We start from the raw sequence: 17,368 nt of genomic DNA on the forward strand, positions 1-17,368 counted from the left end.
ACCCCCCATCGCCCTAAACCCCCAATCGCCCTAACCCCCAATCGCCCTAACCCCCCAATCGCCCTAACCCCCCAATCGCCCTAAACCCCCCAATCGCCCTAACCCCCCAATCGCCCTAACCCCCCATCGCCCTAACCCCCCAATCGCCCTAAACCCCCCATCGCCCTAAACCCCCCATCGCCCTAAACCCCCCATCGCCCTAAACCCCCCAACGCCCTAAACCCCCCATCGCCCTAAACCCCCCATCGCCCTAAACCCCCCAACGCCCTAAACCCCCCATCGCCCTAAACCCCCCATCGCCCTAAACCCCCCATCGCCCTAAACCCCCCAACGCCCTAAACCCCCCATCGCCCTAAACCCCCCATCGCCCTAAACCCCCCAACGCCCTAAACCCCCCATCGCCCTAAACCCCCCATCGCCCTAAACCCCCCATCGCCCTAAACCCCCCATCGCCCTAACCCCCCCATCGCCCTAACCCCCCCATCGCCCTAACCCCCCAATCGCCCTAACCCCCCAATCGCCCTAACCCCCCAATCGCCCTAACCCCCAATCGCCCTAACCCCCCATCGCCCTAACCCCCCATCGCCCTAAACCCCCCATCGCCCTAACCCCCCATCGCCCTAACCCCCCCATCGCCCTAACCCCCCCATCGCCCTAACCCCCCCATCGCCCTAACCCCCCAATCGCCCTAACCCCCAATCGCCCTAACCCCCCAATCGCCCTAACCCCCCAATCGCCCTAAACCCCCCAATCGCCCTAACCCCCCAATCGCCCTAACCCCCCATCGCCCTAACCCCCCAATCGCCCTAAACCCCCCATCGCCCTAAACCCCCCATCGCCCTAAACCCCCCCATCGCCCTAAACCCCCCCATCGCCCTAAACCCCCCCATCGCCCTAAACCCCCCCATCGCCCTAAACCCCCCATCGCCCTAAACCCCCCCATCGCCCTAACCCCCCATCGCCCTAACCCCCCAATCGCCCTAACCCCCCATCGCCCTAACCCCCCATCGCCCTAACCCCCCAATCGCCCTAACCCCCCATCGCCCTAACCCCCCATCGCCCTAACCCCCCAATCGCCCTAAACCCCCCAATCGCCCTAAACCCCCCATCGCCCTAAACCCCCCCATCGCCCTAAACCCCCCCATCGCCCTAACCCCCCATCGCCCTAACCCCCCATCGCCCTAACCCCCCAATCGCCCTAACCCCCCATCGCCCTAACCCCCCATCGCCCTAACCCCCCCATCGCCCTAACCCCCCATCGCCCTAAACCCCCCATCGTTAGACCCCTGCATGGATAGTCCCACATAGAAAAGCATGTCTGCTTACAGCTGATGAGTCGGGTCATCTTTTTATCTCCATCCAAAGCCGAGGAGGCGGCGTGGTCCCCACATGTCCAGGTTCCACCTCCAGGTTCCACCTCTAGGTTCCACTTCCAGGTTCCATCTCCAGGTTCCACACCCAGGTTCCACCTCTAGGTTCCACTTCCAGGTTCCACCTCCAGGTTCCACACCCAGGTTCCACCTTCAGGTTCCACCTCTAGGTTCCACTTCCAGGTTCCATCTCCAGGTTCCACACCCAGGTTCCACCTCTAGGTTCCACTTCCAGGTTCCATCTCCAGGTTCCACACCCAGGTTCCACCTTCAGGTTCCACCTCTAGGTTCCATCTCCAGGTTCCACACCCAGGTTCCACCTGTAGGTTCCACCTTCAGGTTCCATCTCCAGGCTCCACACCCAGGTTCCACCTTTAGGTTCCACTTCCAGGTTCCATCTCCAGGCTCCACACCCAGGTTCCACCTCTAGGTTCCACTTCCAGGTTCCATCTCCAGGTTCCACACCCAGGTTCCACCATTAGGTTCCACCTCCAGGTTCCACCTCCAGGTACCACCTCCAGGTTCCACACCCAGGTTCCACCTCTAGATTCCGCCTTCAGGTTCAACCTCCAGATTTCCACTTCCAGGTTCCACCTCTAGGTTCCACCTCCAGGTACCATCTCCAGGTTCCAGACCCAGGTTCCACCTCTAGGTTCCGTCTTCAGGTTCAACCTCCAGATTCCACTTCCAGGTTCCACTTCTAGGTTCCACTTCTAGGTTCCATCTCCCGGTTCCACCTCCAGGTTCCACACCCAGGTTCCACCTTCAGGTTCCACCTCTAGGTTCCACTTCCAGGTTCCATCTCCAGGTTCCACACCCAGGTTCCACCATTAGGTTCCACCTCCAGGTTCCACCTCCAGATTTCCACTTCCAGGTTCCACCTCTAGGTTCCACTTCCAGGATCCACCTCTAGGTTCCACCTCCAGGTACCATCTCCAGGTTCCAGACCCAGGTTCCACCTCTAGGTTCCGTCTTCAGGTTCAACCTCCAGATTCCACCTCCAGGTTCCACTTCCAGGTTCCACCTCTAGGTTCCACTTCTAGGTTCCATCTCCCGGTTCAACCTCCAAGTTCCACGCCCAGGTTCCACCTCTAAGTTCCACCTCCAGGTTCCACCACAATGTTCCACCTCCAGGTTCCACCACAATGTTCCACTTACAGGTTCCACCTCCGTGTTTGATGCGTGGAACCGCGAGTACCTGCAGCAGGTTGCAGCCGAGCTGAGGACTGAATGCTGCCGGAGGAAGGAAAACATGTTTCAGGGTTTATGAATCTGTTTACATGAACAACAAAAATCTGATCATATTCTGATTTCTGGATTTATCAGATGATTAATTAATGATTAATAATGATTATTTTTAATCAGAAGATGACATCTGTTTTTTTCACAGTCTTAATCTTTTCTTCTTTTATAAAACGTGTTTTTAACCCTTTTGCATTGATTGGTTGTGTGGAGTGTGTTTGTAATGTTGGACTGACCAACTATTCACAAATTATCACAAATTCATCTTGAATTTATGGCCCGTTTTCATCACACAGAGGAGCCATAAAAACAGGAGAAGCAAACACAGGAGAGGAGGTGACCTTCCTCCTCCTCCTCTGGAGCTTTCCCAACCAAATCCATCACACCTGACGGTCAAGCAGGTTAACAACAACCCCAACCAATCAGGAAGGTTAGGAGCTCAGTGACGCTCTTCCTGGAATGTGTAAACAGGAGCTTAAAGCCTGGAAGTCTCCATCAGCTGCAGGAGCTGCTGTGACGATGCGAAAGTTCCTGTTCAGGATTAGCCTGATCTGAACCCACGCCAAGGTTCTGACTCCTGGATCTTTTCCACTAAATCCTGCAGCCTGTTTGCAAAGAGTCCTGGAACCTTAGAAACACGGTTCTTACATGAAAAAGTGAAAGAAAGTCCAGAGCTGACTTGTGGTTTTATTCATCCCATTTTAAAGGCATTAAACGCCAATCAGATCAGAGAGATGCCAACGGTGTGAGTCAGGATCACAAACCCACACATGAGTTTTCATGTTTCCGGATGTTCAGGAGAAAACGTGACAACTATCCAATCAGAATCTTTATTAAACATCAGAATGACGACTGTGTGTGTCCTTCAGGAGGGAGTTTTCCGAGCTGATGGAAAAGTACGGCTCAAACAACATCCCAGCTTCCGGGCGCGTCTCTCCCACGCAGCTTCCCACAGGTGAATATACCCACCAGCTTTCACAGGTTGTTCTACCAGAAAACATTTCAACATTTTTATCAGCACTTGTCATAAAGCAGGAAAACTGGTGGAAACCAGTCTGGAAAATCAGAAACCAGGAAAAGTTTCTGTTGGTGAAAAGGAAAAAAAAAAAGAAATATAAAAGTATTAGACTGTAAAATCAAACTTTTACTATCTATAACATTAAATAAATCTGCATGTAAAATCATTGGCGACACCAAATATTTATATCATAATCCTACAAATTAAAAAGGCGTCGAGTTGAAATTGGTCTGGATATCCAATAATTACACCAAACATTTCCCACGTTTGAACATAAAAATACACTGCTCAAAAAATAAACACAAAAGTACCACATTGTAGATCTGAATGAATGAAATATTTTTATTAAATACTTTGTTCTTTCCATAGCTGAATGTTCTGACAACAAAATCACACAAAAATTATCAATGAAAATCAAACATATCAACCCATGGAGGTCTGGATTTGGAGTTCTACTCCAAATGAAAGTGGAAAAACACACTACAGGCTGATCCAACTTTGATGTAATGTCCTTTAAACAAGTCAGAATGAGGCTCAGTAGTGTGTGTGGCCTCCGCGTGCCTGTATGACCTCCCTACAACACCTGGGCATGCTCCTGATGAGGCGGCGGATGTTCTCCTGAGGGATCTCCTCCCAGACCTGGACTAAAGCATCCGCCAACTCCTGGACAGTCTGTGGTGCAACTTGGCGTTGGTGGATGGAGCGAGACATGATGTCCCAGATGTGCTCAGCTGGATCCAGGTCTGGGGAACGGGCGGGCCGGTCCATAACATCAATGCCTTGGTGTTGCAGGAACTGCTGACACACTCCAGCCACATGAGGTCTAGCATTGTCTTGCATTAGGAGGAACCCAGGGCCAACCGCACCAGCATATGGTCCCACAAGGGGTCTGAGGATCTCATCTCGGTACCTAATGGCAGTCAGGCTACCTCTGGCGAGCACATGGAGGGCTGTGCGGCCCTCCAAAGAAATGCCCCCCCACATTATTACTGACCCACTGCCAAACCGGTCCTGCTGGAGGATGTTGCAGGCAGCAGAACGTTCTCCACGGCGTCTCCAGACTCTGTCACGTCTGGCACATGTGCTCAGTGTGAACCTGCTTCCATCTGTGAAGAGCTCAGGGCGCCAGTGGAGAATTTACCAATCTTAGTGTTCTCTGGCAAACGCCAAACGTCCTGCACGGTGTTGGGCTGGAAGCACAACCCCCACCTGTGGATGTCGGGCCCTCATACCACCCTCATGGAGTCTGTTTCTGACTGTTGGAGCAGACACATGCACATATGTGTCCTGCTGGAGCTCATTCTGCAGGGCTCTGGCAGTGCTCCTCCTGTTCCTCCTTGCACAAAGAAGGAGGTAGCGGTCCTGCTGCTGGGTTGTTGCCCTCCCACGGCCTCCTCCACGTCTCCTGATGTACTGGCCTGTCTCCTGGTAGCGCCTCCATGCTCTGGACACGACGCTGACAGACACAGCAAACCTTCTTGCCACAGCTGGCATTGATGTACCATCCTGGATGAGCTGCACTACCTGAGCCACTTGTGTGGGTTGTAGACTCCGTCTCATGCTACCACTAGAGTGAAAGCACCGCCAGCATTCAGACCAAAACATCAGCCAGAAAGCATCGGAACTGAGAAGTGGTCTGTGGTCTCCACCTGCAGAACCACTCCTTTATTGGGTGTGTCTTGCTAGTTGCCAATAATGTCCACCTGTTGTCTATTCCATTTGCACAACAGCAGGTGGAACTGATTGTCAATCAGTGTTGCTTCCTAAGTGGACAGTTCCATTTCACAGAAGTCTGGTTGACTTGGAGTTACATCGTGTTGTTTAAGTTCCCTTTATTTTTATTTCAGCATTTTATAAAAACAAAAACAGAAATATAAAAAAAACCAGACTCATCAAATCAGTAAAATACCAATTTTTTATACTTATTAAGAATATTAATAACTAATAACAACCACCAGACATGACACCATCCTTGAATGACTCAATAATGACAATAATAAAGTTGATCAATATCTGCTCAGAGATTGAAGGTTTGTCATGGAGTTTATTTCTAATAATAATCATACTACTATTAATAATGGTCATTATAGTGGTAATACTTATAATTTACCACGTTTGTAGAATTCATAAGCTCACAATAATATAATAATAACAATAATATAATAATAACAATAATAATAATAATAATAATAATATGAAAAATAATTCCATATTAAGTTTTAATTCTCTGAATTGTAAATAATGTCAGTAAGATGCTCCGGAAATGTCCTTAAAGCTTTTAAAAATCTCTTTTGTTTTTGTCCAAATTTTTCCTGAATTATAATTTTTCCAGAGAAAATGTTTTTTTATGGAAAATTAGACTTTAAAATGAAACTTCCGCCCCTCGCTGCCCCCCCCACCCCCACTGCGCACCCCGCCATGCCGCGCCCCGACCCCCCTGCCCCGACCCCCGCCTGCCTCCCCGCCGCGCCCCCCACCGTGCCACCCCCACCCTTCCCCGCCCCCCACCTTCTTCTGCTCACTTCTTTCTTTTTCTCTTGTTTCTGCTTAGTGAAGCTGACAGACGCAGCCTCCTCCTCTTCCTCATCCCGATCCGAGAGCCCCCAGCTCCTCAGTCCCAAAGAGGGGTTTGCTGCCTACACCCATTCTACGCACTACACCGCCAACCCCGCCTACAACGTGCACACGCCCGTGCACACCTTCAGGTAGGATGTAGAAACAGCTGACAGCAATGCGTTCACTGCCATGTGCAAAAAATTCATCGTTTTAAGAAGCAGAGCCGATGGCGAATCTGATGGAGCAACACATGCAGAAACTGTTACTGGTTTAACTGGGAACAGACCAGTAACTTGACCAGTTTAACCGGGAACAGACCAGTAACAGACCAATAACTTGACCAGTTTAATTGGGAACAGACCAATAACAAACCAGTTTAACTGGGAACAGACCAGTAACTTGACCAGTTTAACCAGTAACAGACCAGTAACTTGACCAGTTTAACCGTAAACAGACCAGTAACTTTACCAGTAACTTGACCAGTTTAACGGGGAACAGACCAGTAACAGACCAATAACTTGACCAGTTTAATCGGGAAGAGACCAGTAACTTGACCAGTTTAACTTGGGAACAGACCAATAACTTGACCAGTTTAACCGGGAACAGACCAGTAACAGACCAATAACTTGACCAGTTTAATTGGGAACAGACCAATAACAAACCAGTTTAACTGGGAACAGACCAGTAACTTGACCAGTTTAACCAGTAACAGACCAGTAACTTGACCAGTTTAACCGTAAACAGACCAGTAACTTTACCAGTAACTTGACCAGTTTAACCGGGAACAGACCAGTAACAGACCAATAACTTGACCAGTTTAACTGGGAACAGACCAGTAACTTGACCAGTTTAACCAGGAAAAGACCAGTAACTTGACCAGTTTAACTGGGAACAGACCAGTAACTGACCAATAGCTTGACCAGTTTAATCGGGAACAGACCAGTAACAGACCAGTTTAACTGGGAACAGACCAGTAACTTGACCAGTTTAACTGGGAACAGACCAGTAACTTGACCAGTTTAACCAGGAAAAGACCAGTAACTTGACCAGTTTAACTGGGAACAGACCAGTAACTTGACCAGTTTAACCAGGAAAAGACCAGTAACTTGACCAGTTTAACCAGGAAAAGACCAGTAACTTGACCAGTTTAACTGGGAACAGACCAGTAACTGACCAATAGCTTGACCAGTTTAATCGGGAACAGACCAGTAACAGACCAGTTTAACTGGGAACAGACCAATAACTTGACCAGTTTAACTGGGAACAGACCAGTAACTTGACCAGTTTAACCAGGAAAAGACCAGTAACTTGACCAGTTTAACTGGGAACAGACCAGTAACTGACCAATAGCTTGACCAGTTTAATCGGGAACAGACCAGTAACAGACCAGTTTAACTGGGAACAGACCAATAACTTGACCAGTTTAACCGGGAACAGACCAGTAACAGACCAATAACTTGACCAGTTTAATCGGGAAGAGACCAGTAACTTGACCAGTTTAACTTGGGAACAGACCAATAACTTGACCAGTTTAACCGGGAACAGACCAGTAACAGACCAATAACTTGACCAGTTTAATTGGGAACAGACCAATAACAAACCAGTTTAACTGGGAACAGACCAGTAACTTGACCAGTTTAACCAGTAACAGACCAGTAACTTGACCAGTTTAACCGTAAACAGACCAGTAACTTTACCAGTAACTTGACCAGTTTAACCGGGAACAGACCAGTAACAGACCAATAACTTGACCAGTTTAACTGGGAACAGACCAGTAACTTGACCAGTTTAACCAGGAAAAGACCAGTAACTTGACCAGTTTAACTGGGAACAGACCAGTAACTGACCAATAGCTTGACCAGTTTAATCGGGAACAGACCAGTAACAGACCAGTTTAACTGGGAACAGACCAGTAACCTGACCAGTTTAACCGGGGGAACAGACCAGTAACTTGACCAGTTTAACCGGGAACAGACCAATAACTTGACCAGTTTAACTGGGAACAGACCAGTAACTTGACCAGTTTAACTGGGAACAGACCAGTAACTTGACCAGTTTAACTGGGAACAGACCAGTAACAGACAAATAACTTGACCAGTTTAATCGGGAACAGACCAGTAACAGACCAATTTAACTGGGAACAGACCAGTAACTTGACCAGTTTAACCGGGAACAGACCAGTAACAGACCAGTTTAACTGGGAACAGACCAGTAACAGACCAATAACTTGACCAGTTTAACTGGGAACAGACCAGTAACAGACCAGTAACTTGACCAGTTTAACTTGGGAACAGACCAGTAACTTGACAAGTTGAACTGGGAACAGACCAGTAATTTGACCAGTTTAACTTGGGAACAGACCAGTAACAGACCAGTAACTTGACCAGTTTAACTGGGAACAGACCAGTAACTTGACAAGTTGAACTGGGAACAGACCAGTAATTTGACCAGTTTAACTTGGGAACAGACCAGTAACAGACCAGTAACTTGACCAGTTTAACTTGGGAACAGACCAGTAACAGACCAGTAACTTGACCAGTTTAACTGGAAACAGACCAATAGCTTGACCAGTTTAACCGGGTACAGACCAGTAATAGACCAGTTTAACTGGGAACAGACCAGTAACAGACCAGTTTAACTGGGAACAGACCACTAACTTGACCAGTTTAACCAGAAACAGACCAGTAACTTGACCAGTTTAACCGGGAACAGACCAGTAATTTGACCAGTTTAACCGGGAACAGACCAGTAACAGACCAGTAACTTGACCAGTTTAACTGGGAACAGACCAGTAACTTGACAAGTTGAACTGGGAACAGACCAGTAATTTGACCAGTTTAACTTGGGAACAGACCAGTAACAGACCAGTAACTTGACCAGTTTAACCGGGAAAAGACCAATAACTTGACCAGATTAACCAGGAACAGACCAGTAACTTGACCAGTTTAACCGGGAACAGACCAGTAATTTGACCAGTTTAACCAGGAACAGACCAGTAACTTGACCAGTTTAACTGGGAACAGACCAGTAATTTGACCAGTTTAACTTGGGAACAGACCAGTAACAGACCAGTAACTTGACCAGTTTAACTTGGGAACAGACCAGTAACAGACCAGTAACTTGACCAGTTTAACTGGGAACAGACCAGTAATTTGACCAGTTCAACCGGGAACAGACCAGTAACTTGACCAGTTTAACCGGGAACAGACCAGTAACAGACCAATAACATGAGCAGTTTAACTTGGGATTGGACCAGTAAGAGACCAGTAACAGACCAGTTTAACTGGGAACAGACCAGTAACAGATCAGTAACTTGACCAGTTTAACCGGGAACAGACCAGTAACAGACCAATAACATGAGCAGTTTAACTTGGGAACAGACCAGTAACAGACCAGTAACTTGACCAGTTTAACTGGGAACAGACCAATAACTTGACAAGTTGAACTGGGAACAGACCAGTAATTTGACCAGTTTAACTTGGGAACAGACCAGTAACAGACCAGTAACTTGACCAGTTTAACTTGGGAACAGACCAGTAACAGACCAGTAACTTGACCAGTTTAACTGGAAACAGACCAATAGCTTGACCAGTTTAACCGGGTACAGACCAGTAATAGACCAGTTTAACTGGGAACAGACCAGTAACAGACCAGTTTAACTGGGAACAGACCACTAACTTGACCAGTTTAACCAGGAACAGACCAGTAACTTGACCAGTTTAACCGGGAACAGACCAGTAATTTGACCAGTTTAACCGGGAACAGACCAGTAACTTGACCAGTTTAACTTGGGAACAGACCAGTAACAGACCAGTAACTTGACCAGTTTAACTGGAAACAGACCAATAGCTTGACCAGTTTAACCGGGTACAGACCAGTAATAGACCAGTTTAACTGGGAACAGACCAGTAACAGGCCAGTTTAACTGGGAACAGACCACTAACTTGACCAGTTTAACCAGGAACAGACCAGTAACTTGACCAGTTTAACCGGGAACAGACCAGTAATTTGACCAGTTTAATCGGGAACAGACCAGTAACAGACCAATTTAACTGGGAACAGACCAGTAACTTGACCAGTTTAACCGGGAACAGACCAGTAGCTTGACCAGTTTAACCGGGAACAGACCAGTAACAGACCAATAACTTGACCAGTTTAACTGGGAACAGACCAGTAACACACCAGTAACTTGACCAGTTTAACTGGGAACAGACCAGTAACTTGACAAGTTGAACTGGGAACAGACCAGTAATTTGACCAGTTTAACTTGGGAACAGACCAGTAACAGACCAGTAACTTGACCAGTTTAACCGGGAAAAGACCAATAACTTGACCAGATTAACCGGGAACAGACCAAAAAAAGACCAGTTTAAATGGGAACAGACCAGTAACAGACCAGTTTAACTGGGAACAGACCAGTAACTTGACCAGTTTAACCAGGAACAGACCAGTAACTTGACCAGTTTAACCAGGAACAGACCAGTAATTTGACCAGTTTAACCAGGAACAGACCAGTAACTTGACCAGTTTAACCGCGAACAGACCAGCAACAGACCAGTAACTTGACCAGTTTAACTGGGAACAGACCAGTAATTTGACCAGTTTAACTTGGGAACAGACCAGTAACAGACCAGTAACTTGACCAGTTTAACTTGGGAACAGACCAGTAACAGACCAGTAACTTGACCAGTTTAACTGGGAACAGACCAGTAATTTGACCAGTTTAACCAGGAACAGACCATCAACTTGACCAGTTTAACCGGGAACAGACCAGTAACAGACCAATAGCTTGACCAGTTTAATCGGGGACAGACCAGTAACAGACCAGTTTAACTGGGAACAGACCAGTAACTTGACCAGTTTAACCAGGAACAGACCAGTAACTTGACCAGTTTAACCGGGAACAGACCAGTAACTGACCAATAGCTTGACCAGTTTAATCGGGAACAGACCAGTAACAGACCAGTTTAACTGGGAACAGACCAGTAACCTGACCAGTTTAACCGGGGGAACAGACCAGTAACTTGACCAGTTTAACTGGGAACAGACCAATAACTTGACCAGTTTAACTGGGAACAGACCAGTAACTTGACCAGTTTAACTGGGAACAGACCAGTAACTTGACCAGTTTAACTGGGAACAGACCAGTAACAGACAAATAACTTGACCAGTTTAATCGGGAACAGACCAGTAACAGACCAATTTAACTGGGAACAGACCAGTAACTTGACCAGTTTAACCGGGAACAGACCAGTAGCTTGACCAGTTTAACCGGGAACAGACCAGTAACAGACCAGTTTAACTGGGAACAGACCAGTAACAGACCAATAACTTGACCAGTTTAACTGGGAACAGACCAGTAACAGACCAGTAACTTGACCAGTTTAACCGGGAACAGACCAGTAATTTGACCAGTTTAACTTGGGAACAGACCAGTAACTTGACCAGTTTAACTGGGAACAGACCAGTAACTTGACAAGTTGAACTGGGAACAGACCAGTAATTTGACCAGTTTAACTTGGGAACAGACCAGTAACAGACCAGTAACTTGACCAGTTTAACTTGGGAACAGACCAGTAACAGACCAGTAACTTGACCAGTTTAACTGGAAACAGACCAATAGCTTGACCAGTTTAACCGGGTACAGACCAGTAATAGACCAGTTTAACTGGGAACAGACCAGTAACAGACCAGTTTAACTGGGAACAGACCACTAACTTGACCAGTTTAACCAGGAACAGACCAGTAACTTGACCAGTTTAACCGGGAACAGACCAGTAACAGACCAGTAACTTGACCAGTTTAACTGGGAACAGACCAGTAACTTGACAAGTTGAACTGGGAACAGACCAGTAATTTGACCAGTTTAACTTGGGAACAGACCAGTAACAGACCAGTAACTTGACCAGTTTAACCGGGAAAAGACCAATAACTTGACCAGATTAACCGGGAACAGACCAAAAAAAGACCAGTTTAAATGGGAACAGACCAGTAACAGACCAGTTTAACTGGGAACAGACCAGTAACTTGACCAGTTTAACCAGGAACAGACCAGTAACTTGACCAGTTTAACCGGGAACAGACCAGTAATTTGACCAGTTTAACCAGGAACAGACCAGTAACTTGACCAGATTAACCGGGAACAGACCAAAAAAAGACCAGTTTAAATGGGAACAGACCAGTAACAGACCAGTTTAACTGGGAACAGACCAGTAACTTGACCAGTTTAACCAGGAACAGACCAGTAACTTGACCAGTTTAACCAGGAACAGACCAGTAATTTGACCAGTTTAACCAGGAACAGACCAGTAACTTGACCAGTTTAACCGGGAACAGACCAGCAACAGACCAGTAACTTGACCAGTTTAACTGGGAACAGACCAGTAATTTGACCAGTTTAACTTGGGAACAGACCAGTAACAGACCAGTAACTTGACCAGTTTAACTTGGGAACAGACCAGTAACAGACCAGTAACTTGACCAGTTTAACTGGGAACAGACCAGTAATTTGACCAGTTTAACCAGGAACAGACCATCAACTTGACCAGTTTAACCGGGAACAGACCAGTAACAGACCAATAGCTTGACCAGTTTAATCGGGGACAGACCAGTAACAGACCAGTTTAACTGGGAACAGACCAGTAACTTGACCAGTTTAACCAGGAACAGACCAGTAACTTGACCAGTTTAACCGGGAACAGACCAGTAACTGACCAATAGCTTGACCAGTTTAATCGGGAACAGACCAGTAACAGACCAGTTTAACTGGGAACAGACCAGTAACCTGACCAGTTTAACCGGGGGAACAGACCAGTAACTTGACCAGTTTAACCGGGAACAGACCAATAACTTGACCAGTTTAACTGGGAACAGACCAGTAACTTGACCAGTTTAACTGGGAACAGACCAGTAACTTGACCAGTTTAACTGGGAACAGACCAGTAACAGACAAATAACTTGACCAGTTTAATCGGGAACAGACCAGTAACAGACCAATTTAACTGGGAACAGACCAGTAACTTGACCAGTTTAACCGGGAACAGACCAGTAGCTTGACCAGTTTAACCGGGAACAGACCAGTAACAGACCAGTTTAACTGGGAACAGACCAGTAACAGACCAATAACTTGACCAGTTTAACTGGGAACAGACCAGTAACAGACCAGTAACTTGACCAGTTTAACCGGGAACAGACCAGTAATTTGACCAGTTTAACTTGGGAACAGACCAGTAACTTGACCAGTTTAACTGGGAACAGACCAGTAACTTGACAAGTTGAACTGGGAACAGACCAGTAATTTGACCAGTTTAACTTGGGAACAGACCAGTAACAGACCAGTAACTTGACCAGTTTAACTTGGGAACAGACCAGTAACAGACCAGTAACTTGACCAGTTTAACTGGAAACAGACCAATAGCTTGACCAGTTTAACCGGGTACAGACCAGTAATAGACCAGTTTAACTGGGAACAGACCAGTAACAGACCAGTTTAACTGGGAACAGACCACTAACTTGACCAGTTTAACCAGGAACAGACCAGTAACTTGACCAGTTTAACCGGGAACAGACCAGTAATTTGACCAGTTTAACCGGGAACAGACCAGTAACAGACCAGTAACTTGACCAGTTTAACTGGGAACAGACCAGTAACTTGACAAGTTGAACTGGGAACAGACCAGTAATTTGACCAGTTTAACTTGGGAACAGACCAGTAACAGACCAGTAACTTGACCAGTTTAACCGGGAAAAGACCAATAACTTGACCAGATTAACCGGGAACAGACCAAAAAAAGACCAGTTTAAATGGGAACAGACCAGTAACAGACCAGTTTAACTGGGAACAGACCAGTAACTTGACCAGTTTAACCAGGAACAGACCAGTAACTTGACCAGTTTAACCGGGAACAGACCAGTAATTTGACCAGTTTAACCAGGAACAGACCAGTAACTTGACCAGTTTAACTGGGAACAGACCAGTAATTTGACCAGTTTAACTTGGGAACAGACCAGTAACAGACCAGTAACTTGACCAGTTTAACTTGGGAACAGACCAGTAACAGACCAGTAACTTGACCAGTTTAACTGGGAACAGACCAGTAATTTGACCAGTTCAACCGGGAACAGACCAGTAACTTGACCAGTTTAACCGGGAACAGACCAGTAACAGACCAATAACATGAGCAGTTTAACTTGGGATTGGACCAGTAAGAGACCAGTAACAGACCAGTTTAACTGGGAACAGACCAGTAACAGATCAGTAACTTGACCAGTTTAACCGGGAACAGACCAGTAACAGACCAATAACATGAGCAGTTTAACTTGGGAACAGACCAGTAACAGACCAGTAACTTGACCAGTTTAACTGGGAACAGACCAATAACTTGACAAGTTGAACTGGGAACAGACCAGTAATTTGACCAGTTTAACTTGGGAACAGACCAGTAACAGACCAGTAACTTGACCAGTTTAACTTGGGAACAGACCAGTAACAGACCAGTAACTTGACCAGTTTAACTGGAAACAGACCAATAGCTTGACCAGTTTAACCGGGTACAGACCAGTAATAGACCAGTTTAACTGGGAACAGACCAGTAACAGACCAGTTTAACTGGGAACAGACCACTAACTTGACCAGTTTAACCAGGAACAGACCAGTAACTTGACCAGTTTAACCGGGAACAGACCAGTAATTTGACCAGTTTAACCGGGAACAGACCAGTAACTTGACCAGTTTAACTTGGGAACAGACCAGTAACAGACCAGTAACTTGACCAGTTTAACTGGAAACAGACCAATAGCTTGACCAGTTTAACCGGGTACAGACCAGTAATAGACCAGTTTAACTGGGAACAGACCAGTAACAGGCCAGTTTAACTGGGAACAGACCACTAACTTGACCAGTTTAACCAGGAACAGACCAGTAACTTGACCAGTTTAACCGGGAACAGACCAGTAATTTGACCAGTTTAATCGGGAACAGACCAGTAACAGACCAATTTAACTGGGAACAGACCAGTAACTTGACCAGTTTAACCGGGAACAGACCAGTAGCTTGACCAGTTTAACCGGGAACAGACCAGTAACAGACCAATAACTTGACCAGTTTAACTGGGAACAGACCAGTAACAGACCAGTAACTTGACCAGTTTAACTGGGAACAGACCAGTAACTTGACAAGTTGAACTGGGAACAGACCAGTAATTTGACCAGTTTAACTTGGGAACAGACCAGTAACAGACCAGTAACTTGACCAGTTTAACCGGGAAAAGACCAATAACTTGACCAGATTAACCGGGAACAGACCAAAAAAAGACCAGTTTAAATGGGAACAGACCAGTAACAGACCAGTTTAACTGGGAACAGACCAGTAACTTGACCAGTTTAACCAGGAACAGACCAGTAACTTGACCAGTTTAACCAGGAACAGACCAGTAATTTGACCAGTTTAACCAGGAACAGACCAGTAACTTGACCAGTTTAACCGGGAACAGACCAGCAACAGACCAGTAACTTGACCAGTTTAACTGGGAACAGACCAGTAATTTGACCAGTTTAACTTGGGAACAGACCAGTAACAGACCAGTAACTTGACCAGTTTAACTTGGGAACAGACCAGTAACAGACCAGTAACTTGACCAGTTTAACTGGGAACAGACCAGTAATTTGACCAGTTTAACCAGGAACAGACCATCAACTTGACCAGTTTAACCGGGAACAGACCAGTAACAGACCAATAGCTTGACCAGTTTAATCGTGGACAGACCAGTAACAGACCAGTTTAACTGGGAACAGACCAGTAACTTGACCAGTTTAACCAGGAACAGACCAGTAACTTGACCAGTTTAACCGGGAACAGACCAGTAACTGACCAATAGCTTGACCAGTTTAATCGGGAACAGACCAGTAACAGACCAGTTTAACTGGGAACAGACCAGTAACCTGACCAGTTTAACCGGGGGAACAGACCAGTAACTTGACCAGTTTAACCGGGAACAGACCAATAACTTGACCAGTTTAACTGGGAACAGACCAGTAACTTGACCAGTTTAACTGGGAACAGACCAGTAACAGACAAATAACTTGACCAGTTTAATCGGGAACAGACCAGTAACAGACCAATTTAACTGGGAACAGACCAGTAACTTGACCAGTTTAACCGGGAACAGACCAGTAGCTTGACCAGTTTAACCGGGAACAGACCAGTAACAGACCAGTTTAACTGGGAACAGACCAGTAACAGACCAATAACTTGACCAGTTTAACTGGGAACAGACCAGTAACAGACCAGTAACTTGACCAGTTTAACTTGGGAACAGACCAGTAACAGACCAATAACTTGACCAGTTTAACTGGGAACAGACCAGTAACAGACCAGTAACTTGACCAGTTTAACTGGGAACAGACCAGTAACTTGACAAGTTGAACTGGGAACAGACCAGTAATTTGACCAGTTTAACTTGGGAACAGACCAGTAACAGACCAGTAACTTGACCAGTTTAACTGGGAACAGACCAGTAACTTGACAAGTTGAACTGGGAACAGACCAGTAATTTGACCAGTTTAATTTGGGAACAGACCAGTAACAGACCAGTAACTTGACCAGTTTAACTTGGGAACAGACCAGTAACAGACCAGTAACTTGACCAGTTTAACTGGAAACAGACCAATAGCTTGACCAGTTTAACCGGGTACAGACCAGTAATAGACCAGTTTAACTGGGAACAGACCAGTAACAGACCAGTTTAACTGGGAACAGACCACTAACTTGACCAGTTTAACCAGGAACAGACCAGTAACTTGACCAGTTTAACCGGGAACAGACCAGTAACAGACAAATAACATGACCAGTTTAATCGGGAACAGACCAGTAACAGACCAATTTAACTGGGAACAGACCAGTAACTTGACCAGTTTAACCGGGAACAGACCAGTAGCTTGACCAGTTGAACTGGGAACAGACCAGTAATTTGACCAGTTTAACTTGGGAACAGACCAGTAACAGACCAGTAACTTGACCAGTTTAACTTGGGAACAGACCAGTAACAGACCAGTAACTTGACCAGTTTACCTGGAAACAGACCAATAGCTTGACCAGTTTAACCGGGTACAGACCAGTAATAGACCAGTTTAACTGGGAACAGACCAGTAACAGACCAGTTTAACTGGGAACAGACCACTAACT

General features: G+C 46.2%; 1 protein-coding gene across 1 annotated transcript in view; it reads left to right on the forward strand.

Moving 5' to 3' along the window:
• Positions 1 to 17,368, forward strand: part of stxbp4 (syntaxin binding protein 4) — a gene marked incomplete at both ends in the record, with an annotated part of 243,413 nt that overhangs the window by 35,966 nt on the left and 190,079 nt on the right. Inside the window, 2 exons of the mRNA XM_079261137.1 lie at positions 3,482 to 3,567; positions 6,182 to 6,335. Of these exons, the coding sequence (XP_079117263.1) occupies positions 3,482 to 3,567; positions 6,182 to 6,335 (240 nt within the window). The remainder of the gene's footprint in view (positions 1 to 3,481; positions 3,568 to 6,181; positions 6,336 to 17,368) is intronic.

Source organism: Telmatherina bonti (genome assembly GCF_933228915.1).
Source record: "Telmatherina bonti genome assembly, chromosome: 21".
NCBI lineage: Eukaryota > Metazoa > Chordata > Actinopteri > Atheriniformes > Telmatherinidae > Telmatherina > Telmatherina bonti.